Below are 26,833 nucleotides of genomic sequence, written 5' to 3' on the forward strand. Positions count from 1 at the left end.
TCAGTATTTGTAGGAAAATGGTGTTAGGGAAATTGACGGCATTGAAGGCCGATAAATCCCCAGGGCTTGATAATCTACATCCTAGGGTACTTAAGGAAGTGGCCCTAGAAATATTAGATGCATTGCTGGTCATCTTCCAAAATTCTACAGACTCTGGAATAGTTCCCATGGATTGTAGGTTAGCTAATGTAACCCCACTATTTAAAAAAGGTGGTAGAGAGAAAACGGGAAATTATAGACCGGTAAGCCTGACATCGGTAGTGGGGAAAATGCTAGAGCCCATTATAAAAGATGTAATAGCAGAGCACTTGGAAAACTGACAGGATCGGACAAAGTCAACATGGATTTACAAAAGGTAAATCATGCTTGACTAATCTACTGGAATTTTTTGAGGATGTAATTGGTAGAATAGATAAGGGAGAACCAGTGGATGTGGTGTATTTGGACTTTCAGAAGCCTTTCGATAAGGTCCTGCATAAGAGATTGACGTGCAAATTTAAAACACATGGGATTGGGGGTAAGGAACTGACTCGGATAGAGAACTGGTTGGCAGACAGGAAGCAAAGAGTTGGAATAAACGGGTCTTTTTCCGAGTGGCAGGCAGTGACTAGTGGGGTACAGCAGGGATCGGTCCTATGACCCCAGCTATTCACAATATATATTAATGATCTAGACGAGGGAACTAGATGTAATATTTCCAAGTTTGCAGACGACACAAAGCTGGGTGGGTGTGTGTGCTGTGAGGAGGATGCAGAGAAACTCCAGTATGATTTGGACAGGTTGGGTGATTGGGCAGATGCATGGCAGATGCAGTTTAATGTGGATAAATGCGAGGTTATCCACTTTGATGGCAAAAACAGGAAGACAGATTATTATCTGGACAGCAATAGATTGGGAGAAGGGGAAGTGCAACGAGACCTGGGTGTCCTTGTGCACCAGTCACTGAAGGTAAGCATGCAGGTGCAGCAGGCGGTTAAGAAGGCAAATGGTATGTTGGCCTTCATAGTGAGAGGATTCGAGTACAGGAGCAAGGATGTCTTGCTGCAGTTGTACAGGGCCTTGGTGAGACCACACCTTGAGTATTGTGTACAGTTTTGGTCAGCTTATCTGAGGAAGGATGTTCTTGCCATGGAGGGATTGCAGCGAACATTCACCAGACTGATACCTGGGATGGCAGGAATGACGTATGATGAGAGATTGGGTCGATTAGGTGTATATTCACTGGAGTTTAGAAGAATGAGAGGGGATCTCACTGAAACTTATAAAATTCTAACAGGACTAGACAGACTAGATGCAGGAAGGATGTTCCCGATGGCAGGGGAGTCCAGAACCAGGGGTCACACTCTAAGGATAAGGGGTAAGCCATTTAGGACTGAGATGAGGAGGAATTTCTTCACCCAGAGAGTGGTGAACCTGTGGAATTCTCTATCACAGAAGGCAGTTGAGGCCAACTTATTAAATATATTCAAGAAGGAGTTAGATATATTTCTTAAGGCTAAAGGGATCAAGGGATATGGGGAGAAATCAGGGGCAGGGCACTGAATTTGGATGATCAGCCATGATCTCATTAAATGGCGGAACAGGCTCGAGGGGCTGAATGGCCTACTCCTGCTCCTATCTTCTATGTTTCTATGCTCAGTGTGCACAGACTGAGGTTCAGATGCTGGTATGTAGGAGCTGTTGAAGCATGTACTCGCGTTGACCACCCGACTGAGGTCGTTGAATTTCTTGCGGCACTGTGTCAGGCTGCGTTCCGCCACACTACTGGCCGAGACCTCCTGGGGCACTTCCCTCCACATTGTCCTGAACACCTGAGGCGATGGCCTTCTTCCAGTGGCCGGGATCAGCAATGCCCTCCTTCAGTCCACTCCAGCCACCAATGCCTCCAATGCCATGTCTGTGAACCGACGAGCTCTCTCCCTGGGAGTGGGAACAGCCATAGCCATCAGGGGATTCACTTGCTTGCAGGTCGCCTCAAAGCCAGCAATGCTGAAAATGAGCATCTGCACAATGCTGCAATCTCCCCTTTAAGAGCTGAAGGAGCTAGTGTGAAGGATCATTGCTGAATGCATTGCACCTAAAATTCATTAGCGCTCTGCTGGTAGCGCCCCTGTAGCACCCCACTGAGGTCATTAGCGCTTGATTTAGTGCCCCACTTCATTCCTGGGGTGCTAACACCCAATTTAATAGAAGTTCAGAATTCTTAGCGCCTGGCGCTAAATTTTAAAAATTTCAAAAGTTAGCGCCCCAAATGGGGCGATACCCAATTTCACCCCCATTGTTTCCCCAGTTAACACTTCCCTGAGCTGACTTATTTTGCAGATGTCTGCTCCTATGAGAACTGCCATCTTGTATCTTAGGCACATAATGTATTTTTATTAAGGCTATCCCTCACACTTGAAGATGTACAGGGAACAGGCCTCACTCAATTTTAGATCAAGTTTCATTGCATTACACCAAGCTTCATAATTAATTTAACACTATCAGCACTTCCACAAAAGACTTAGAAGTTCCAAATCTACGTACATTACAAAGCATTACTTCAAAATTCCAATGTGGAAACAGGCCATTTGGCCCAACCAGCCTGTGTTGGTGTTATCCTCGACATGAACAGTCGTTCTAATTCAATTTCCCCGCCCTGTTCCTATATTCCTTTCCTAGAGCCACCTATCTAACCCATATTAAGAGTTGACATGGTCTCTGCTTCAATCACTTACTCTAGTAATGCATTCCGTAGCCTCACAACCCTCTGTGTAAAAAAAGTTTCTTCTGCTCTCTATCCAAAATGTCTTACATTTAATCTTATATCTATGTGCTCTTGTTCTAGAACTTTCAACTACTGGAAACAGTTCAATTCTATCTACTTTGTCCCATCCTTTCATAATTTTAAACACCTCTATCAAATTATCCTGTAAATCATCTGTTCCAATGAAAATAACCCTAATTATTCAAGTCTTTCTTTGTATTTTTATTTTTTTAATGATGTTATCCACTTGAGGTGCTACTTTTAATGGCCCAGATTTTGTGCCTTTCAGTAGCAGCCAACACCTTCCCAATGTCCAGCAGCACTCCCTGCACACTTTAACAACTTTTAAAATGTCTACCAGCTAGCCAGTATTCATGTAAACTCTGCAAGAGCCACTACAAGAGGAGTACCTGCACGTTGGATGCATTCCTTTAAATTGTGCTGGTGGGGAGGGGGGGTAGTCCCTCATGCAGCTGAACACATGTTCAGCTGTGCGTATTTAAGAGAGGGCATTGTTTGGAACAGCGACGTTGAAAATGGCAGATTGTGCGTCAAATTACACGCTGACTGACGTCATGATCTGCCTATTCTGCATACTGCCGGTGCACACATGTCCCACCTGCGCTATCTCTCTCACCAAAATGGGCGCCAACACAGGCCACACCGGAAGCGGGCAGAAGCGAGGTGGACACCATTTTTTTCTCTAAACGAGCCTTAATTGCCGGCGCCAAGGTGCCGGATTCTGCAGAGTCTAAATCAGGAAATGCAAGTTAGAATATTTAATTCACTGTAAAATCATGTACAGAAAGCAAAATAAAGAGAGGTTAAAGAAAGATGGGCTTAAGAGAGAGAGAGAGAGATAAAAGAGACAAAGAAATAGTAAAAATATTTTTTTTTAAATCTCCAACTATAATTAAAATCTGAAGGAATGAGACTCCACACTTGTAAATTTTCAGTGCCAGAGAGGTTGTTTGGCAGTAATTAAGACTTACCATGCCATTAAAAATTTACTTACACTTGAATGGACAAGCCCATATTTTTTCTGGTGTGTTTAATAGGTATCTAGTGGTTAAGCACCACAAATTCATGCCCTTCCATTTATTTCAATGGCGAATCTCTCAGCAAGGTACTGGTATAGAGCAGATCTAGAGGAGCAGGACAACTCAAACAGCAACTTCCTGACTTCCGTGTTTAACTGCGCATGTGCGGACGCCAGAAGTTGCTGTCAGATTTACTCCTTAATAACGGTGAGTGGCTTATCAATACCCCCTTACAGCTTCTTTTGGTCTTCAAAATTATTTACTATGCTGTGGCGGAGCCACTAAATGACTCTGGGCAACTGTATATAATTCCCTTTAACGATGTTCTAACACCAGCCTAAGCCTGTACCATTGTGTTAGACATTACTGTGTTTTGTATATAGTGGCCTAGAAATTGAGTTTGCGCTGCGCCAGGGCTTTAGCGCCGGAAGTTAGCGCCGGCGCTAAGTCCCTTTGCGCGCGCCAAAAATTCAGTAGCGCCGCGCCCAAACGCCTGCCGGCGCTACTGAAGGGTTTTAGCGCCTGAAAACTGGCGCAACGCGCCGCATTGCGGCGCTATTCCGGCGCTGCGGCGCCCACTGCGGTGCGGCAGGCTCGGGAAGTGCAGGCCTCCTCCTTCCGTTAAGGAGGAGCTGCCTGCACCCGGCCGCGGCCCGCGCAAATCTCTGCAAAAATGAGCCCGGCACCTCGGACAAGTGCCGGGCTTGCATCTGTTCCGGGGGGGGGGGGGAGAAGTCCGGGGAGGGAGCTGCGGGCAGGCGGCCGGCGGGAAAGCGGCCGGCCGCCGCGCCTCCTTAAAGCGCTGGCGCAGACTCCGGCAACACTCGTTTGCCGGAGTCTTAGTTGCGGCTGCCACTGGCGAGGCGGCCGCAACTGAATTTCGGCTTGGGGCCGGGTTACCACGGCAACCGGGACGCTGCGCACACCGATGACGTCATCGGTGCTGGCGCAGCGCTACCGGTCTACCGCCGCGGAAGGGCCCCAGGCAATTTAGGAACCGGCGGCAATTGCAGCGCTAGGCCCTCTAGCGCCGCAAAATCGGTGCTAAGGGCACTGAATTTCTAGGCCAGTGTTTGTATGTACGGGGCGTGGCCCCTTTAAGAGCACGGGAAAACTTGGGCAAACGCGATGACGTCACGTCGCAAACCACGTGACTGTCCGGGCAGTCCTTGTGGAATCTCCATCTTGTTAAGACCTGTTTTCGTGGTTCTCCTGTATCGATCTCAACAAACTGTTTGAACTCGTTTAGTCTTACATTAAAGACCTGTTTGATTGATCTCCTGAGTCGACCTCAGTTATTGGTTAGGAATTCGTCAATTCCTACATTGGTGACCCCGTTTTTTTGTGAACGTTTTTCGCAAAAAGAACACAGCATGGAGGCCAACGCCGTTTCGCTGAAGCTACCACAGTTCTGGGAGCAGCAAGCGACCTCGTGGTTCATTCAGGTCGAGGCCCAGTTCGCCCTGAGGGACATCGTTGCGGATCAGACCAAATATCTCTATGTGGTCTCCGCACTCGACAGCTCTACCGCCTCGCGGATCGTCAGCCTCCTCGAGAACCCTCCAACGGAGCGCAAGTATGAAACCCTCAAGGCGCGGTTGCTGCAAGTTTTTGGGCTCACTAAATCGGAGCGTGCCCGTCGATTGCTCGCTATGCCCGGGCTCGGGGACTCCAAGCCTTCGGAGATGATGAGCCAAATGCTCACACTCCTGGGCTCAGAACTGGAATGCTTCCTGTTCCGTGAACTATTCCTCAGCCAGCTGCCTGAGCAGGTGCAAGCTGCCCTGGCCAGATCCGAGGTGGAAGACTGCGTGGCACTCGCGGCAGAAGCGGACAAAATCTTCGCGGTAACGCAGCAGTACTGCACCGCCACGAGGCGCCCATCCCCCACAGACGCCGCCCCAGCTCGTCAGCCTGCTGGGCTGTGTTTCTACCACGTGCAGTTCGACACGAAGGCGCGACGTTGCCGCCCTCCCTGCAGCTTTCCCCCCAAAAAAACAACTGCGACTACTGAGGAATGGGTCTAACGGGCACCCCGCGGCCGCCATGGCAATGGGCAACGCGGGCAAGTTGCTTTTCATCACCGATACGCTCTCCGGTCGTCATTTTCTGTGCGACACCAGAGCGCAGTGCAGCATTTTACCCGCGTCCGCCCTCGATGTGCAGGCAGGGAATCACAGCCTCGCCCTTGAAGCGGCCAATGGCGGAGCAATTCGGACCTTCGACAGACGGCGAGTGGAGGTGTGCTTCGGGGGGCAACGGTTTCACTGGGAGTTTGTGACGGCCAAGGTTTCTCAGTCCATTCTCGGCGCGGATTTCCTGTGCGCCAACAGCCTCCTGGTCGACGTGAAGAACCGGCGGTTGATCAATGCGGCAACTTTCAATTCTATCCCTTGTTACTGCAGTAACACTACGTCGCGCACCGTCGCCTGTGCTCTCCCGACTCCTGACGAGTTCACTCGTCTGCTCGCCGAATTTCCCAACCTAACAAGACCCACGTTCTCCTCCACAGCCACGAAACATGGTGTGGAACACCACATCACCACCAACAGCCCCCCGGTCTACGCGCGGGCCCGGCGCCTGGAACCTGGCAAGCTGGCGGTCGCAAAGGCGGAGTTCGCGACCATGGAACGGTTAGGGATTATTCGCCGGTCGAATAGTCCCTGGTCTTCACCCCTCCATATCGTCCCGAAGCCTGGCGGCGGATGGCGACCATGCGGCGACTATCGACGCCTAAACGACGCCACCACTCCTGATCGGTACCCAATCCCCCACATCCAGGATTTCTCTGCCCATTTGGCAGGGAGCACCGTCTTCTCGAAAGTCGACCTCGTATGGGGCTACCACCAGGTCCCAGTGCACCCACAGGACGTCCAGAAGACCGCAGTCATCACCCCATTCGGCCTCTTCGAGCTTCTGTGAATGCCGTTTGGGTTAAAGAACGCCGCCCAGGCTTTCCAATGCCTGATGGACTCCGTGCTGCGGGACCTCAAGTTCCTCTTCGTCTACCTGGATGATATCCTCATTTCCAGTCCGACTAAAGAAGAACATATCTGTCACCTACGCACCCTTTTTCGACGCCTCAGCCAACACGGCCTGATTATCAACCCGGCCAAGTGTCAGTTTGGCCTGCGCCAAATTGATTTCCTGGGACATCGCATCACCACAGAGGGAGCGGTTCCTTTACAAGCGAAGGTAGAGGTGGTGATATCCTTCCCATGCCCGCAAAGCATTAAGGCCCTGCAGGAATTCCTAGGCATGGTAAACTTTTACCACCGTTTCATGCCTAAGGCAGCACTACTCATGCAGCCCCTGTATGAGGCCCTCAAGGGCAAGACAGGCAAGAACCCGGTAGACTGGACGGACGACATGGCCCAAGCATTCGACGACACCAAAAGCACCTTAGCCAACGCAACCATGCTGGCGCACCCGCTGCCAGGAGCCACCATCGCCCTCACCACCGACGCGTCAGACTACGCAATCGGCGCCGTGCAAGAGCAGTGGGTGAACGGGACGTGGCAGCCGTTGGCATTCTTCAGCCGTCAACTACGGCGGAACGAGAGAGCGTATAACACGTTCGACCGGGAGTTGCTCGCCCTTTTTCTGGCCATCCGCCATTTTCGCTTCCTCCTGGAAGGACGTCCTTTTACCGCCTTTGTGGACCATAAGCCACTAACTTTTGCCATGGCCAAGACCGCTGAACCGTGGTCATCCCGACAGCAATGTCAACTGACCTACATATCCGAATTCACCACGGATATACAGCACGTGGCCGGTAAGGACAACCTGGTGGCAGACTGCCTCTCCCGCGCGACCGTCAATACGGTTCATTTGGGCATCGATTACGCCCTTATGGCAGCGGACCAAGCTTCAGACCCAGAAGTCCAAGCCTGCAGAACGACTGTCACTGGCCTCCGGTTGGCCGACGTCAAGTTCCATTCGGCAACCACGCTGTTGTGTGACATCTCCGTACAGGACCCTCGCCCAGTCGTGCCGGTCATCTGGCGCCGTAAAGTGTTCGACGCCATACATGGGTTGTCACACTCAGGAATGAAGGCCTCTCAGAAGCTGATGTCAGCGAAATTCGTATGGCATGGCATGCACAAGGATGTCCGTGACTGGGCCAACACCTGCGTGGTCTGCCAAAAGGCCAAAGTACAGCGCCACGTCAAAGCTCTGTTGGCCACCTTCACGGTTCCAGAGCGACGTTTTGACCATGTCAATGTGGACCTGGTAGGATCACTCCCATCCTCCCATGGTTTTTCACACATCCTGACCATGGTTGACTGCACCACCAGGTGGCCGGAGGCGGTTCCCCTGTCATCCACTACTTCGGCGGACGTGGCCAGGGCGTTCATTTCCACCTGGGTCGCCCGTTTTGGAGTGCCCGCAGATATTTCTTCCGACAGAGGACTGCAGTTTTCCTCCGACCTCTGGAATGCAGTGACCCAATGACTCGGTGTCAAATTACACCGCACCACAGCCTACCACCCACAGGCGAATGGCCTCTGTAAACGCTTCCACCGATCACTGAAAGCCGCCCTGAGGGCCAGCCTCCAGGACGCTGGATGGGCAGACAAGCTACCGTGGGTCCTATTGGGCCTTCGCACGGCCCCCAAAGAAGACCTTCGCTCTTCATCAGCGGAGCTGGTGTACGGTCAACCGCTGCGAGTCCCGGGGGATTTCCTGCCAGCTTCGACGAAGCCATGGTCCACGTCTGACCAGCTTACTAGTCACCAGGAGGCGGCCAGATGCTTCGCACCAGTGCCCACTTCGCACCATGGGCTGCAGCATTCACATATTCCCCCGGAGCTTCACAAGGCTGAGTATGTCTTTATTCGCCATGATGCTCATAGGGATCCACTCAAGGCCCCATATACTGGTCCCTTCCGCGTGTTGGAGGCAGGGGACAAAAGCTTCACGGTAGATGTCGGTGGTAAACCGGACCACATTTCGGTCGATCGCTTAAAGCCAGCACAGCTGGACCTCGACCGCCCCGACGAGACAGCACAACCGCTGAGACGAGTTCGGCCACCCATCGCCTTTACAGTAGACCAAGTGCAACCGCCCGCCAGACCGCCAGCCGCCCAACAGCCTCCGCCTCAGGAGTACAGGAGTCGTCCTGACAGGCTCATCCGACCCCCTCACCGTTTGACTTTGTCCGTTAAAGCGAATTCTGGGGGGGGCGCATGTGGCGGAGCCACTGAATGACTCTGGGCAACTGAATATAATTCCCTTTAACCATGTTCTAACACCAGCCTAAGACTGTACCATTGTGTTAGACATTACTGTGTTTTGTATATAGTGTTTGTATGTACGGGGCGTGGCCCCGTTAAGAGTGCGGGAAAACGCGGGCAAATGCGATGATGTCACGTCGCAAACCACGTCCTCGTGGAATCTCCATCTTGTTAAGACCTGTTTTCGTGGTTCTCCTGTATCGATCTCAACAAACTGTTTGAACTCGTTTAGTCTTACATTAAAGACCTGTTTGATTGATCTCCTGAGTCGACCTTGGTTATTGGTTAGGAATTCGTCAATTCCTACAATGCCTCCTATTTTAGTATCATCTGCAAATGTGGTGAACATTCCCTCCAGCCATATATGTAAATCATTCATGCAAATAGTGAAAAGAAGCAGTCCCAGAACAGAACTCTGTGGACATCAGTACTCACTTCCATCTACTCTGAGAAACTGTCCTTAAGTCTTATTCTCTTGTTTCCTATTTTCTAACTAGTTTTTAATCCAATTTGGTACCCCTTACCTAATTCCAAACTGTCTCCAATCTTAATCTCCAATAATCTCCTATGTAGTACCTTGTCAAATCCATTCTGAAAGTCCATACACACCACATCCACCGCATTTCCCCCATCTGCCATAGGTGTCATCTCAAATAATTCTATTACGTTTATCAAGCATGATCTTCCTTCCTGAAATACATGTTGACTGGTTCTAATTATGTTCTCTTCATCTAGATATTTAAGAATTTCATCTTTAATTAAAGCTTCCAAAATTTTCCCTAACACAGATGTTAAACTAACTAGCCTGTAATTACCCAGGTTATCTCTGTCTCCCTGTTTGAAAATGGGTATTATATTGGCCACTTTCCAATCTACCAGCACACATCCACTCTCAATAGAACCCTTAAACATAAGCCCCCATTTTAACTCAGGGTGCAAATTGGGCATATGATTCATGGGCTGCTCACTTAATCACGTCAGGAAACAAGCAGCCCACCCACTTTATGCGCACAGTTTTCATGGGTCTCCTGAGGCCTATTTAAAATGTTAATGCACCTCTTAAAACGAGGTTGCATTCCCTGAAGAATTATTTCATTCTCATTCTGCTGCAAGGGTGGGAATCTGAGAAATGAGTTGCTCCCAGATTTTCTGATACTTCCCTGAATGTCCTCATGGAGAAGGTCAGGGCAAGGAGGAAGGTACTGTTCCCCATAATCCGTTGAAACATTCCCAGGGCCACAAACGTGCAGGCCTGCACGAAGCTGGCTGACGGGGTCAGTGGCAGCAGCATCAACCCCAGGATCTAGCTTCAGTGTAGAAAGCGGTTCAATTACCTCACAAGAGCAGCAAGGGAGAGTACAACTCAAAGCCTGACAACAGTCCTCTCTACCACCACTCTCAACAATTCCCTCCCCTCCATCACATCCTTCAGTATACAATCACACGGGCACATTAAAACACCTCTCTTGCTCATTCCAAACTCATTTCTACCTTGTGACGTAAGTACTGACGATAGGTCATCAACCTGAAACGTTAACTCTGGTTCTCTCTTCACAGATGCTGCCTGACCTCCTGAGTATTTCCAGCATTTTCTGTTTTTATTTCATCTCTTCACATCCCACACAAACAGCATTCTCTTCTCACATCCTAGCACTTGCACAACCACCAACTCCTCTCAGCACTCCTTCCTCACTTCACATTCCACACATTTGGCTTTACATTCACCACCTCTCCATCATCATTCCATCTTGCTTCTTCTCCACCTTTCAACACATGCACTATATGCACAAGCCCTCCATATCTCCACTTACCTTTTCAACAGCCACTCACTAAGGGCGCGATCTTGCCAGCCCTGAGGAGATGGGTATGGAGGTGGAGCTGCCGGGAAAATGGCAAAATCTGGGGGCGGGTACCCAACCCGCCCCCGTGTCATCTTGCCAGGAAGCGGGTAGCCGACCCGCGCCGGGCCCTGTTTCCTTGGAGGCGGGAAGGGGATCAGTGCCACTTATCTGCCTGTTAACAGGTAGTTAACAGGCAGATAAGAGGATTATCCCCATTTTGCCTACACCAGTGTGGGCTTCCCGAAGGCTCCAAACCCCGCCAGGGTCACCGAGGCAAGCAGTGGGTTTGCAGGGGTCGGAGGGGTGCAAAAGTGCGCTGTGAAGGTAAGTGATGGGTGCGAGTGTGGAGAGGTGAGTATCTGAGGTAAGTGGAAAGTGTTAGTAAAAGTTTACTTACCTTTGTTTCTTCCTGCAGGCCTCAAGAGTTGGGTATGTGGAGAGTCTCACACCTCCGCGGCAGAAATGACAGATGGCCGCTGCATTCTCCAATGCAACAACCATCTAATTTCTGCTAAATAAAGAGGTCTGATGAGTCTTGAATTCAAGAACTCATCAAACTACAGAGAATGTCAGTGTTTGACAGCTTCATGGCACTGTCAAACGATGACAATTCATCTGTCAAAAATTTTTGACAGATGAAACGTCATACAATGATGTTCTCTGTAACCGGCTTTCCCTTAATTGGCCTGCTAAGCCCACTGGGTGGGCTTAACAAGGGCAATCAAGGGAAAATAGCGTGGGTTGGCCAGAAGTAGATGGAGGTGGTACTGAAACCCGACAAGTGGAAGTTCCACCTCCAAAAGCTCCCCATTGGCAAAATCCAGTCCTAAGTCTCACCCTCTCTTGATGCCAGACAAGGCAGTGCATAATGCCAGGGAAAGAACAAAGATCAGGAGAAAAATACCCAATATTATAGCCCTCACACAAGTAGAGCAAAAAGCCCTGGAGATGTGGCCAGGTAGAACCATGAGCATTGTGGAAGGTGAGGCAGGTGGCTCACCTGAGCAGGGTGTCTGGCCTGCATACTACTTGTAACTCTTTATTCATCTCAGCAAATATTTAGCAACCTTCACAACTTCAAGCTGCATTCTCAAGACTGTCACCTATTAATGCGCAGCTTCTTAGGGCCATCCTAACTCTTATCCCTTTATGTTTTCCTCTATGTTCTTCTCACAAGAGCCCCATGAAAATGACACATCAAAGGAGGACAATCTTCATGAGGATGCATTGTCATACACTCCATCTCTCCTAAACACCAGCACAGACATGGGCACTCTGCATGGGTTAGATAGTGAGCCAGAGGGATCTGCACGTAGTAAGCCACCCTCAGGAGTGAACAGCAGCAGGAACTGATATCTGGGACAGCTCAAGAGAGAGCTTGCTGGAGGTAAGGCCCTCTTTCAACTCTGCTGAGCAGGACAGAGATGAGGACTTCAAGGGCCCAGCCATGAAAACAAAACTGCATACCTCACACAAGCAGGTTTTGGACAGCCTGCCAAGGTTGAAAATGTGGAGGAGTCCGCTTCCAGCCTGTTAGAAATTAGGGTATCCAAAATATATGGGGTTATGCAAATGAAATTGTGATGCAAATAAGACTGTGTTTACATGACTGTATTGGAACTTGAGATAAAAAGTCTCTTCAGACTAGTATTAGAATAACTGGATAGATGCTTAGAATTTGCTTGTTTTTGGGTCCCTGTGGATGTTATAACATTCTGCACTATGACGGATATATATGACCTTGTTTCCTGGTTAGCTATCTGCTGTTTGTAAGTTAGGATTTTGACTTTGTTCATGTATCTCTAATTTGACCAACTAAGGCTCAACGCCTACGGTTCTTCTATCATTACTAATAAACATGTTATAATGCTAAGGTAGGAACTGGAGTTCGTTTAACAAAGCTGCTTTAAAATGCGTAAGTTAACCAGTGTGTGAGAATAGAATAGAAGATATCTTTGGGAATTTAATGATTCATTCCATGGTACAATAGTCTGATAATGGAATGAAATACAGTAGTTAGTTTTGCATAGCTAAAGCTGCATGAACAGTTTGAACATAAATAACTGATAACAAGCAGCTACGAACATCTGAAGGCCGAGAACGGCATGTCTGACTCCAAACTTGGGAGGATAGGGACAAGAGAGATATGACAAATTCCAATGGTTGGGCTTTCAGAATGTATAAATAGGAAAGACAGGTGAGGTAAGAGCGTGAGGCCCCTTAGGGGAGGGCTTTCATCTGAAAGTTAAGACAAAAGAACTCAACATACCATTGGGCACCTTGGTTTAAGAAGAACACTTACAGGTTAAATAGCTCTGTCCATAATGTACATCAGGCCCACCCCTAAAAAGGGAATAAAAGCAAGATCCTAAAAGTTCTTAGCACAGACGGTGAAGGGGAGAGCCATACAAGAGTGAGGCTGGTCCAACACTCTTCCGCTCCACTCCCACTCAGACCTCACCGTCCTCGGCCTCTTGCATTGTTCCACGGAAGCTCAGCATAAGCTCGAGGAACAGCACCTCATCTTTCGATTAGGCACTTTACAGCCTTCTGGACTCAACATAGAGTTCAACAATTTCAGATCATAACCTCGGCCCCTATCATATATATATAGATTTTTTATCCACACTTTTTGTCTGTGTCTTGTTTTCTTCTCCCCCACATGGCAGCTGTCTCTCATTCTGCCAGCACAATTTACACTTCATCTCGAGCCATCCTTTGTTTCTTAACCTGTTCCATTATCATCTCCTTTTGCCTTGAATATCTCTTAATGTCTCTTAGGCCTAGAAATTCAGTTGGGCGCGCCAGCCGTTAGCGCCTTAGGAGGAGTAGATCTCGAGCGCTAGGCGCTTAGCGCCCGGGTGCAGCGCGATCTGCGCCTCGCCCCAACTTCAGTAGACATTTAGCGCCGGCGCAAAGTCTTAGCGCGCGCCCTGCTGCGCGCGCAGATCATGACGTCATTTCGTCGTGCAACGCCCTTTGTGCGCCCGGAACCGGAACTTCATTCGCGCCACCCCATTGTGCGCCGGGCGGCCCTAACGACTGTGAAGTGGAACGGTACACAGCCGAGGCGGGCCGCGGGGAGCGCAAATTAAAGGGCACTTACCCTGCACTATAAAGGCCAGCCATTTTGCAGCATTCACTCTTGTGCGACGGTTTTTTGGAGAGAGACCAAGGAGGAGAGCTTACTGCTTTGGCCCAACACTAGGACAGGTATTTTTGGCTCAGGCCAGAGCTTAGCAATTATCTTTGCCTTCATTGAGATCTCAGTGTTTGCCAGCATATAATGGGGGCTGCATTGGGTGCCAACGCTGAGTTTCAGCCTTATGCCAGAAGGGCTTACAGACGCCGTGAGAGAGTGGCAGCCCTGGCTAGACGCAGAGGGGGCAACAGGCGTCGCCAAGTGAGGCCTTACCCACCCAGGGTATACTGCCAGCAGTCCTCCTATCTGACCATGTCTGCCGCGCAGTGTGTTAGGAGGCTGCGATTCAGAAGGGAGGTGGTTGCAGACATCTGCCAGCTGCTTCACAGGGATCTGCAGCCACAGCTGATGCGCAGGACGTCTCTGTCGGTGGCAGTGAAGGTGACGGTGGCTCTCAACTTCTATGCCACCGGCTCCTTCCAATCCGCTGCTGGGGACATCGCTAACATCTCCCAGTTCGCCGTGCATTGCTGCATCCGCCAGGTGACCAATGCCCTTTTCAGAAGGAGACATCAATTCATCTCCTTCCCCATGACCCTGGACAAGCAGCAGCAGCGTGCAGTGCGATTTGCAAGAATAGCGGGCTTCCCCATGGTGCAGGGCGCCATTGACTGCACGCATGTGGCTTTGCAGGCACCTCTGGAGCATGCCGAGGATTACCGCAACCGGAAGGGCTACCATTCCCTCAACGTACAGCTGGTGTGTGACCACAGGCAGCGCATCCTAGCTGTCAATGCCTGCTTTCCAGGCAGCAGCCACGATGCCTTTATCCTGCGACAGACAACTGTGGCTGACATGTTCCAGGCACAGCCTCCCCCAAGGGGATGGCTTATCGGGGACAAAGGCTATCCTTTGTGTACCTGGCTCATGACCCCGCTCCGCGCGCCCACGACCCCTGCTGAAGAGGCATACAACGAGAGCCATCAAGTGACTAGGAACATCATAGAACAAACAATCGGCGTCCTCAAGCAACGGTTCCGCTGTCTGGATCGCTCCGGGGGAGCCCTCCAGTATTCGCAGGAGCGAGTCTCCCAATTCGTCGTCGTTTGCTGCATGCTGCACAACCTGGCTATCCGCAGGACTCAGGCACTGCCACCTCATGTTGGACCCCCACCTCAGGAGGAGGAGCAGGAGGAGCATGAGGAGGAGGAGGACGAGGAGTACCAGCCCAGGAGGGAGGCAGAAGGTCCAAGGGCCGCCCGTCGGCGGCTTATTGAACGTCACTTCTAGGCCCCCTGTCAGGGAATGGCTTGTGCCAATGAAAGAACATGATTGCAGCCGCTCCGCAAGCCCTCAGCCGGTTAAGGCAACAAACACTTCAAAGATCAAACATGGACAATGTGAATAAATAAAATGGTTTATTGTACAAACTCAGGGCCCTTCCCACATGAAAACCAAAAACAGACGAAACCCCCAAAAAACACTCACACACATTACTCGCTCCCACAACCTGGAGAGGATTAACAAAACAGTGCAACAAAAATGGCCGTCGTCCTCGGCCTTCGTAAAAAACAAACATCACTTCCTCAGCCTTCAAAAAACAAACATCAAATTCTCGGCCTTCAAAAAACAAACACAACTGCCCACACATTCTACTTTTTGGCCCGCGAGGGCGATGCCTTGGGCATCTTTGTGTGGCCCCTGCCCACCCTGCTGCTCCTCCTCAAAGTGAGGCCATTGGCTGCTGCGAGGCTGGGGGCAGGCTCCTGAGGGGCACATGTCGTGACGACAGATGCCCTTGGGGGTCGGCCTAGACGACGTCTGGCCGTCGAGGGGCCGGCTGGTGAATGCTGCAGCTGTGGCTGGCCAGCATCAGTCGCTGCAGCAGCTCCTCTGGGGGAGTGGCAGTGGCGGCTGGAGGAATGGGGGCAAGCTGGCTGATGGCAGGCGCTCGCTGGTCGCCTGAGACACTGGCACTCGCCCGGGCCAGCACTGCAGCATGCGCACCAATCTTACGAGGGACAGACCGCTGTGCTGCTGCAGCGCGCCGGGTGCCCTGGCGATGCCTGGCTGACACAGCGAGTGTGGCAGCAGTGAGTGCCCGTGTTGACCTGTTCAGTGACCGCATCAGAGCAGCCAGTGACTGCACGGCACCACTGATCACCTGGCCAGTCGCTGCCAGAGCTGCCCTGAATTCCGCCCAACCCGCTGCCTGATCTGCCCGGAATTCCGCCCGACTGGTGGCCTCTGAGGGCCCGAACTCGGACACACTCCGAGACAGGGACTCGATGGCCTCAGGCAACCGTGCCACTACCCCCATGAGCTCCGTGTGCCGGCGCTCCGAGTTCGCGGACAAGTCCTTGAAGCGGCGCATCTCCTCGGCGTTGGCCATCTCCGGACTGGAGGCCAGACTCTCCCTCTGGGGAGAAGGCCGCCGAGCTGGCCGACCCTTCCTGCGTTGCTGGATGCCGCTGGGCCCAGCAATTGGACTCCCCTCCGACCCTTCCCCCCTCTGGGGAGAAGGCCGCTGAGCTTCCACCCCCCTCCCGCGTTTCTGCAGGCCGCTGGTCCCAGGAGCTACCCTCCCCTCCGACACTTCCCCCACGCTCCCCTCCAGGGAAGACGTGTCCCCTACATTGGCATGGGTTGCCACGGCTGAGGGTTCCCCTGATGGGCCGCCTTCCTCTTGCTCCTCCTCCTCTTCTGAGGGGCTGTCACTGGCAACTTCAGGGACCTCCTCCTCACCATCTGAAAGCAGGAAGGCACAAGAGTAGCTTTAGAGTGAGGAGAGGGCGTCAGCGAGGGATGCATGAGTGGTGGCATTCAGCGCATTGGTCGGACAGTGGCAAAGGATGTAGATCTGATGCGCAAGTGGGACAAGAGAGGTCCAAAAGGTGATGTCCTTACCATTGGTGCCCAGAACAGGGTCGGCATCTCCAGATGCAACGGGCCCAATCACCCGGGCACCCATGATGCGCTCCACGCGATGTTGCAGCTCGGTGAGCGGCTGGATCTGGGGGCCGCCTCCCCCGGTCGCATTCCGGCTCCTCTTATTATTGGCCAGCTTGGCCTGCAAGAGAAAGGACGGCCTCTAAGTACAGTGTGTAGCCCTGATCTTGTGTGCACTGCCTCCCATGGTGGAATAGCCTGGCCAGTGTGTAGCCCTGATCTTGTGTGCACTGCCTCCCATGGTCGAATAGCCTGGCCAGTGTGTTAAGTGCACAATGTGCAATTGATGTTCATGAGTGTCCCATAGCTGCTGCATGAGGGCTGGCCATTAGGGCTTTCAGGTCCCTTTGCCCATAATGTGAGGTGCATATGCAAGGATGAGGAGGACACTGGAAAGGGTACTCACCCTGACAATCCTGGCGAGGTCATTCAGCTTTTTGCGGCATTGGACACCGCTCCTGGGGACCTCGCTGTTGGATGACACCTTGGTGGCGACATGCCTCCAGGCTCTCCGGTAGACGTGGGCCGGCGGATTCCTGCCATTGTCCGGAAACAAAATATGGCGTCTCTTCTCCACAGCACCAACCAGCACCCTCAGATCCATCTCTGAGAAGCGCTGCGCTCGTTCACAGGCCTTCTCCATGGTTTCAGGCGCTATTTGGGTCCAGCAGCAGTGTTCAGGCCTAGCTGGAGGGCTCCACTATCCAGGGCGTGGCAGCAGACCAACTTGACCCTTCCCCCTTAAGAGCTGGCCGGCGCCAGGGTGTCTGCTGTCAATCAAGAAATGGCCGCACCTGCGCTGCGCCCGGCCTCGGCGCTATCGCTCAGCACCTCCGGCTTAGCGCCTAAAGAGAGGCGTGCATCGCCAGTTTTAGCGCTCGAGCAAACTCTTAGGGCGAAGCTAATGAATATCGGGGAAGTGGCCTCGAATTTGCGCCGGGCGCAAACTTTAGCGGCCGCCCGACTTTACCGCCCCAAAAGTTGCTATAATGAATTTCTAGGCCTTAATCTCTTCCGCCTTCCATCCTATCACAGACCTTCCCTTTTCTTTCATCCCCTCCCCCCTTTCCCAGCCTCTTCACTTGCTTAAAAATTTGTTCCATTTCCTGCTTTTTTCCAGTTCTGACGAGGGGTCATCGACCTGAAACGTTAACTCTGTTTCTCTCTTCACAGATGCTGCCTGACCTGCTGAGTTTCTCCAGCATTTACTGTTTTTATTTATTGATAGAGAAGTTGGCTGAAAGGTTTGAATGTTCTTTAATGCAGAATTAAGGGAGTGGTGAAGGATGTAAAGCCAGCGTGCAAAGCCAAGTACTTTGCCGTCCTGCTTTGCTGGGCCCATGGGGAAGGAGATGCAGCTATTCCTCCTGGTGTAGAGAGCCATGGTGATACAGCAGTGGATGGCGAACTGTGAGATGTCGCTGATGTTAGCTGCTGCAGCTTGAAAGATTAAGGGCCACTGTGACCTTGACAGCCACATGCAGTGCTGTCCATGCCCTGATACGAGGCTCCAGTTGTGGGTGCAGTAGGTGACATGGCTCGGTGACCGCCTCCTTTGTGAAGTGAAGGCACCTCAGACATTACTTCTCAGCAAAGTTAATGTAGGAGAAGTGCTCCCTGAATACCCGCTGTGGATATGGTCTCCTCCACAGTGCCCTCCTCCTCATCCTTTTTATAGAGGCTGCTCCTGGCCTCTGCTGTCTTTCTTGCTGCTCTCCCTCGTCCTTCAGCCCTGAAGGCAGCCCTACCAGACCACCCATGACTGCAGTCAAACTATCTATGAGGCAGCCAATAGCAGTGCAAAATCCAGCAATGTAATTCGAATTTCTAGGCTAAAGTGTGTTACAATCTGCTAACTACAGACATACTACAGTCTCTGATACAACACACCAATTACAACTCGCTTAGTAGTAGTTTCCACAATTTCACAGTAATACATTCTACTTTGGACCACTAGACCAAATTCGCATGTGCCACTGACCTCACCAGAGTTTGCATGATTATTGGGAGGGCACCTAATTTGCACGGAACTGGCGGATACCTGTGCCATTGCTGGCACATTTCGGGTGCCCACCTGGCCCACACTACCAGGAAATCCAGCATCTATATCTGGTCAGCGAGCGTGTTATGTGTGCCCCACTTGGAAACAGGACACCCATGCCATTATGGACACATCTCTGGCACCTGCTTAGCCCACCCTGCCAGAAAGTCCAGTGTCTGTACCTTGTTGGGGCAGGGTGGAGGTTGGTGGGGGAGAGGTCTGTGACCCTGTGCCCCATTTGGGAACAAAGAAACTGTCCACCAAGCAGAGAGGAGCCACAGTTACAAAAAAGATTTGTACTTACAAGTTTGTAGAGGTGGGTCCAAGCCACTTTCCTTCAGGAGTACAAGCCTGGCCCTGCTTCTTCGAAGCAGGAAACCATGTTTAGGGCAGATGGAGGTTCCGTTGTAGACAAGACTCCCCCAAAACTATGAGCGGAGGCCGGGAGCTGCCATATTTAGGTCAAGGCCTATTTCCCATATCTTTTGCTGCACTCCCTCTGGAATTTCAGCAGGATTGCCATAGAAGGCCTGTCCATTTTTGGGGCCCACTTGTTTGATGCATCCCAATCACTGTCATCAGGTTAAAATCATGGAACTCCCGACCTAGCAGCACTGTGGGAGTACCTTCACCACACGGACTGCAGCGGTTTAAGAAGATGGCTCATTACCACCTTCTCAAGGGAAATAAGGGATGGGCAATAAATGATGGCCTTGCCAGCGATGCCCAAATCTCTTAAATGATTTAAAAAAATAGGTCACTCCACTACTGATATACCCTTATTTTAAGTATACAACAAAAAACTATTTGAAAAAAAAGACAGCAAAAATCTCTCTATTTTGTCCCAAGATGTTAGTGATGGGATGTTAAAAGAGGCAGTCTCATCAGGAATGCCTCGTTTAAAAAAAGTTACAAAGAAATGTAATTAAATTTGAAACCCTTTTGTTTTTCTTTGTCTTTTCAAAGATATATTTATTTCGATTAAGCACTAATGACTTGGGGGAATTATCAATGCCTGTCAAGGTGAAGGACTTATTAATATAAGAACATAAGAAATAAGAGGAGTAGGCCATACGGCCCCTCGAGCCTGCTCTGCCATTCAATAGGATCATTGCTGATCATCGACCTCAACTCCACTTTCCCACCCAATCTCCATATCCCTTGATAGCCAGGATAAAACTTTGTTCTTGTATGCTGGAACAGGAATTGCAACATAACAGAGTGGTGGAATGCAAGTTCAGTCTCCACACTTATCTGAATTTGTGATCACAGCCATTCCGCTGCAGGAGATATAGAGCAGAAGCCAAAGTAAGGGAAAAAATCAGATGGAGACCCTTCACTCTCATACACCTTCTGTTGGCCTGGCTGCAGGCCACCTCTCTCGTTTTCTAAGAGCAAGAGGTACATGACCTAGAAAGGACTCTGGGGGAAATAAGAGGTTAAAATAGTCTCAAAAAAGAATTATTATTGTCAATAATCTGGAGTGCTTTGGCAATCTTATCATTTTAATGTGTATGTTAATTGAGCTCTTTTCCCTTTATTCCAGTCCTCCAATTGATGTTAGGTGCAGAAACACACAGAAAAGGGTACATTAAACCATATTTGTTTCAATTGTCTACTTTTTAAAAGAGGCACTGATAGTTATACGCCCACTCCCATCTCTAATGTTATATATTAGTTTGCAGAAGTTATAAAACAAGGTGTTATTAATGGTAATGTTTACCAGAAAATGGAGGTAGGAGCCTACTCAGATCTGGAATTTTCCTCTTCCCCTTCAGTGCAATAAGAAAAGGTATTAGGAAGGCAATTAGCTTGAGGTAGGTGATTTTTCTGTGGACCTCTGCTTTTCTCATCAGGTACTTCTCAACAAGTTTCTGCTGGAGAATCAGCCTCTGCTGTAGTCTCTGGTAGGCTACTAAATCAATTTCTTCTTCTGTAAGTCTTACAGCATTACTAAGGGTATAAGCTGCTTCATACATGAACATATTTTGATGTTGCTTAACACAGGTGATGTGAGGGTTGATTTGCAGTAAAACGTTGTTCACATGTTTCATAAATAACTGCATTTCCACACAGCAGTTGGGATCATATGTTGGATCAGAGTCTACATCAGCACTATAGATTCCTTCGAAGTCGGGATCAGTCGAAATATCTAGAAGACCTACATTACAAGGAATAAATTCTTTATTAGAAATATTTTTTGCATTATTTATTTGGAATGTAGAACTCGTAGAAATTACAGTACAGAAAGAAGTAATTCAGCCCACTGTGCAGTAATAAGTGTCCCAGACTTTGGGGGTGATTTGCCAATGGGGAGCCTTTGGAGGCGGGACTCCCGCTTGTCGGGTTTCAGTCCCGCCTCCATCAACTTCTGGCCAACCCACGCTATTTTCCCTTGATTGACCCTGTTAAGCCCGCCCAGCGGGCTTAGCAGGCTAATTAAGGGAAAGCCGGTTGCAGAGAAGGTGAATTATCATCGTTTGACAGCTCTGTGAAGCTGTCAAACTGACATTCTCTGCATTTCTTTTGCAGAAATTAGATGGTTGTTGCATTGGAGAATGCAACGGCCAGTTGTCATCTCTACCGCGAAGGTGTGAGACTCTCTGCATACCCACTGACTGAAGCCTGCAGGAAGAAACAAAGGTAAGTACACTTTTTCTAACACACACACAGACACACAGAATCCCCACAGTGCAGATAGAGGCCATTTCGGCCCATCAAGCCTGCACCAACACATATCCCACCCTATCCCCGTAACCCCACGTATTTAATCCCCTAACACTAAGGGTCAATTTATCATAGCCAAATCAACCTAACCCGCACATCTTTGGACTGTGGGAGGAAACCGGAGCACCCGGAGGAAACCCACGCAGACACGGGGAGAATGTGCAAACTCCACACAGACAGTCGCCCGAGACCAGATTTGAACCCGGGTCCCTGGTGCTGTGAGGCAACAGTGCTAACCACTATGCCACTTTCCACTTACCTCAGATACTTACCTCTCCACACTTGCACCCATCACTTACCTTCACAGCACACTTTTGTACCCCCCCACCCCGACCCCTGCAGACCCACTACTCGCCTCGGTGACCCTGGCGGGGTTCGGAGCCTTCGGGAAGCCCGCACTTGTGTGGTCAAAATGGTGATAAGCCTACTTTCTGCCTGTTAACTACCTGTTAACAAGCAGTTAAGTGGCTTTAATCCCTTCCCACCTCCAAGGAGATGGGACCCGGCGCGGGACGGCTACCTGCCTCCTGGCAAGATTGCATGGACGCGGGTTGGGCACCCGCCCCCAGATTCTGCTATTTTCTCGGCAGTCCCGCCTCCATACCTGCCTCCCCAGGGCTGGCAAGATCGTGCCTTTTGTGTTCTGTTACAAAAAGTAAACTTTTTGGTAATTTATATTATTATACTTGTTCATACTCATAGGGCTGGATTTTGTCAATGGGGACGTGATGGAGGCGGGACTCCCACTTTTTGGGTTGTAGTCCCACCTCCATCGATTTGTGGCCAACCCATGCGATTTTCCCTTGATTGACCTTGTTGAGCCCACCCAGCGGGCTCAGCAGGCCAATTAAGGGACAACCGGTTACAGGTGACGTCAGGGATTGACATTTCATCTGTCAAGAGCTTTTGACAGATGAAATATCAGCATTTGACAGTCCTGTGAAGCTGTCAAACACTGACAATCTGACTTCTAACTTGAGTCCTTCTCCACAGGCTCAGTTAGAAATCTCTCCAGAACAGAAAGCAGAATGCTGCAACTTTTAACAGTTCGCGGCCATTCTGCTTTCTGTGCCGGTGAGATGAGGGACTCCCGAGAGCTGAAGGAAGGAAGCCTGCATTAGTAAGTAAAGGTAAGTAAAACTTATTTAAAAATTTTACACACACCAAACACTTACCTCTGCACTCATGCACCCATCACTCACCTGAACACCGGACATCTCAAACCCTCCAACCCCTTCAGCCCGACAGTCCACCTCGCTAACTTGGCGTGGTTCGGAGCCGTCGGGCAGCCCACACTTCAGGGCTAAAAATAGGGATTAGGCCAAAAACTGCCCGTTAACTACCTGTTAACAGTCAGTTAATTGGCATTAATCCCCTTCCCGCCTCGGGGAGGCGGCTCCCAGCACAGGTCGGGTACCCGCCTCCTGGGAAACGGGCATGGAGGTGGGAAGGGTTTGTGCCCCCCGATTCTGCAATTTCCCCCCACTCCCGCCTCCAAACCCGCCTCCACGGAGCTTGGAAATTCGAGCCCATAGAAACAAAGAATCATAGACATTTACAGCACAGAAGGAGGCCATTCAGCCCATCTTGTCCGTGCCGGCCAACAAAGAGCTATCCAGCCTAATCCCACTTTCCAGCACTTGGTCCGTATCCTTGTAGGTTATGGCACTTCAAGTGCATATCCAAGTATTTTTTCAATGTGCTGAGTGTTTCTGCCTCTACCACCCTTTCAGGCAGTGAGTTTCAGTCGGTACTGTGGTTTATAAATAGCTATTAGTTTCTACTAAACTTTATATTTATCTCTCATCTGATTTTATATGGTATTACCACACATATATCTTAAATTAGAACAGGACTGAAGCATGATATATAGTCATGGTGTGGAGATGCCGGTGTTGGACTGGGGTGGACAAATGTAAGAAGTCACACAACACCAGGTTATAGTCCAACAGTTTTATTTGAAATCACAAGCTTTCGGAGCGCTGCTCCTTCGTCAGGTGAAGTGGAGAGATGCCTATAGACACAGATTATATAGTCAGAGAATAATGCCAGATGATTACAGGTAATCTTTCTAACTGCCATTTATCACACCTCGGCAGAGAGATAATCACAGCAATCAAAGGTGTGAATGGTGTCCAAACAGGTCAGTCAGGAAAACATTACATCAAAGAACAATGAGGTGGGGTCACAAGGGGTAAAATGTTGCAGATGCTGGGGTCAAAAACAGACAAAAAACATTTTCTTTGCTGGAAATCACAGCAGGTCCGGCTGCATCTGTGTAGAGAGAACAAGCCAACGACGACTCGAGTCTGGATGACCCTACGTCAGGTGGGGTTACATGTAGCGTGACATGAACCCAAGATCCCGGTTGAGGCCGTCCTCATGAGTGCGTAACTTGGCTATCAGTTTTGGCTATAGTTGGCTACCAGCTACGAGACACCGCCAAACAAACGAGGCAACGGAACTACACTGCCTACATGCACAACAAGAACAGGAAGCTTGAGAAACTCGGCATCACCACCAGCAGCAACCAAGCCTCCCCCGGTACCATGGTTGAAACCAAGGGTAAGTCCATCGTCAACTTGTCCGATCACACCCTTCAACCAGATGAAATTGAAGTTCTCAGCCGAGGGCTCAATTTCTGCCCCACCACCAAAATGGACCCCATCGGTCTCGCAGCAGACACAGAGGAATTCATCAGGAGAATGAGGCTCCGGGAATTCTTCCACAAATCCCAAGATGTCAGCAGCGAACCCAATGAGACAACCAATGATCCGGAACAGCAGAGGGATCCGCAGTGCAGCAACCGAAGAAGAAAGAGTCAAATTGGACCCCTCCGGAGGGTCGCTGCCCTAAGCTTGACATGTATGCTCAAGCTGTCAGGAGATGCATCAATGCCAGATTCATCAGCCGCACTCACAAGACAGTCCAGAATGTTACCCGAGCACAACGCAACACCATCCACGCTCTCAAGACCAACCGCAACATCGTCATCAAACCAGCAACAAAGGAGGAGCCATAGAAACATAGAAGATAGGAGCAGGAGTAGGCCATTCGGCCCTTCGAGCCTGCTCCGCCATTCAATGAGATCATGGCTGATCATCCAAATTCAGTACCCGGTCCCTGCCTTCTCCCCATATCCCTTGATCCCTTTATCCTTAAGAAATATATCCAACTCTTTCTTGAATATACTTAATGAACTGGCCTCCACCGCCCTCTGTGGCAGAGAATTCCACAGGTTCACCACTCTCTGGGTGAAGAAATTCCTCCTCATTTCAGTCCTAAATGGCTTACCCCTTATCCTTAGACTATGACCCCTGGTTCTGGACTCCCCGGCCATCAGAAACATCCTTCCTGCATCTAGTCTGTCCAGGCCTGACAGAATTTTATAGGTTTCGATGAGATCCCCTCTCAATCTTCTAAACTCCAGTGAGTATAAGCCCAATCGACACAATCTCTCCTCATACGTCATTCCTGCCATCCCAGGTATCAGCCTGGTGAATCTTCGCTGCACTCCTTCCATGGCAAGAACGTCCTTCCTCAGGTAAGGCGACCAAAACTGCACACAATACTCAAGGTGTGGTCTCACCAAGGCCCTGTACAACTACAGCAAGACATCCTTGTTCTTGTACTCGAACCCTCTTGCTATGAAGGCCAACATACCATTTGCCTTCTTAACCGCCTGCTGCACCTGCATGCTTACCTTCAGCGACTGGTGTACAAGAACACCCAGGTCCCTTTGCACTTCCCCTTCTCCCAATCTATTACCATTCAAATAATAATCTGCCTTCCTGTTTTTGCCACCAAAGTGGATAACCTCACATTTATCCACATTATAGTGCATTTGCCATGTTTCTGCCCAATCACCCAACCTGTCCAAATCGTGCTGGAGTTTCACGACATCCTCCTCACAGCATACCCTCCCACCCAGCTTTGTGTCGTCTGCAAATTTGGAGATATTACATCCAATTCCCTCGTCCAGATCATTAATATATATTGTGAACAGCTGGGGTCCTAGGACCGATCCTTGCGGTATCCCACTAGTCACTGCCTGCCACTCAGAAAACGACCCGTTTATTCCAACTCTTTGCTTTCTGTCCGCCAACCAGTTCTCTATCCAAGTCAATACCTTGCCCCCAATCCCATGTGCCTTAATTTTGCACGCTAATCTCTTATGCGGGACCTTATCGAAAGCCTTCTGAAAGTCCAAATACACCACATCCACTGGTTCTCCCTTATCTATTTTATCAGTTACATCCTCAAAAAATTCCAGTAGATTAGTCAAGCATGATTTACCTTTTGTAAATCCATGTTGACTTTGTCCGATCCAGTCACTGCTTTCCAAGTGCTCTGCTATTACATCTTTTATAATGGACTCTAGCATTTTCCCCACTACCGATGTCAAGCTTACCGGTCTATAATTCCCCGCCTTTTCTCTACCACCTTTTTTGAATAGTGGGGTAACATTAGCTACCCGCCAATCCATGGGTACCGTTCCAGAGTCTATCGAGTTCTGGAAGATGACCAGCAATGCATCTACTATTTCTAGGGCCACTTCCTTAAGTACCCTGGGATGTAGATTATCAGGCCCTGGGGATTTATCGGCCTTCAGTCCCATCAATTTTCCGAACACCATTTCCCTACAAATACTGATTTCTTTCAGTTCCACCCTTTCATCAGACCCTATGTTCCCCGGCATCTCTGGGAGGTTATTTGTGTCCTCCTTTGTGAAGACAGAACCAAAATATGTATTTAGTTGGTCTGCCATTTCTTTGTTCCCCATTATAAATTCCCCCGATTCTGACTGCAAGGGACCTACGCTTGACTTCACCAATCTTTTTCTCTTCACATATCTATAAAAGCTTTTACAGTCAGTTTTTATGTTCTCTGCAAGCTTACTCTCATATTCTATTTTCCCTTTCTTAATTAATCCCTTTGTCCTCCTTTGTTGAATCCTAAACTGCTCCCAATCCTCAGGATTATTGCTTTTTCTGGCCAATTTATATGCCCTCTCCTTGGACCTTATGCTATCCCTAATTTCCCTTGTTAGCCACAGTTGGGTCACCTTTTTTGTTTTATTTTTATGCCAAACTGGGATGAACAAATTCTG

General features: G+C 49.8%; 1 protein-coding gene across 1 annotated transcript in view; it reads right to left on the minus strand.

The window, feature by feature from the left end:
• Positions 1-26,833, minus strand: part of ankar (ankyrin and armadillo repeat containing) — a 306,667-nt gene that overhangs the window by 262,052 nt on the left and 17,782 nt on the right. The window contains exon 3 of the mRNA XM_085984217.1: positions 20,720-21,157. Coding sequence (XP_085840343.1) covers positions 20,720-21,157 — 438 coding nt within the window. The remainder of the gene's footprint in view (positions 1-20,719; positions 21,158-26,833) is intronic.

The sequence above is a fragment of the Somniosus microcephalus genome, chromosome 4 (genome assembly GCF_052327205.1).
Source record: "Somniosus microcephalus isolate GS21.2 chromosome 4, FLI_Smic_1.0, whole genome shotgun sequence".
In the NCBI taxonomy this organism is placed as follows: domain Eukaryota; kingdom Metazoa; phylum Chordata; class Chondrichthyes; order Squaliformes; family Somniosidae; genus Somniosus; species Somniosus microcephalus.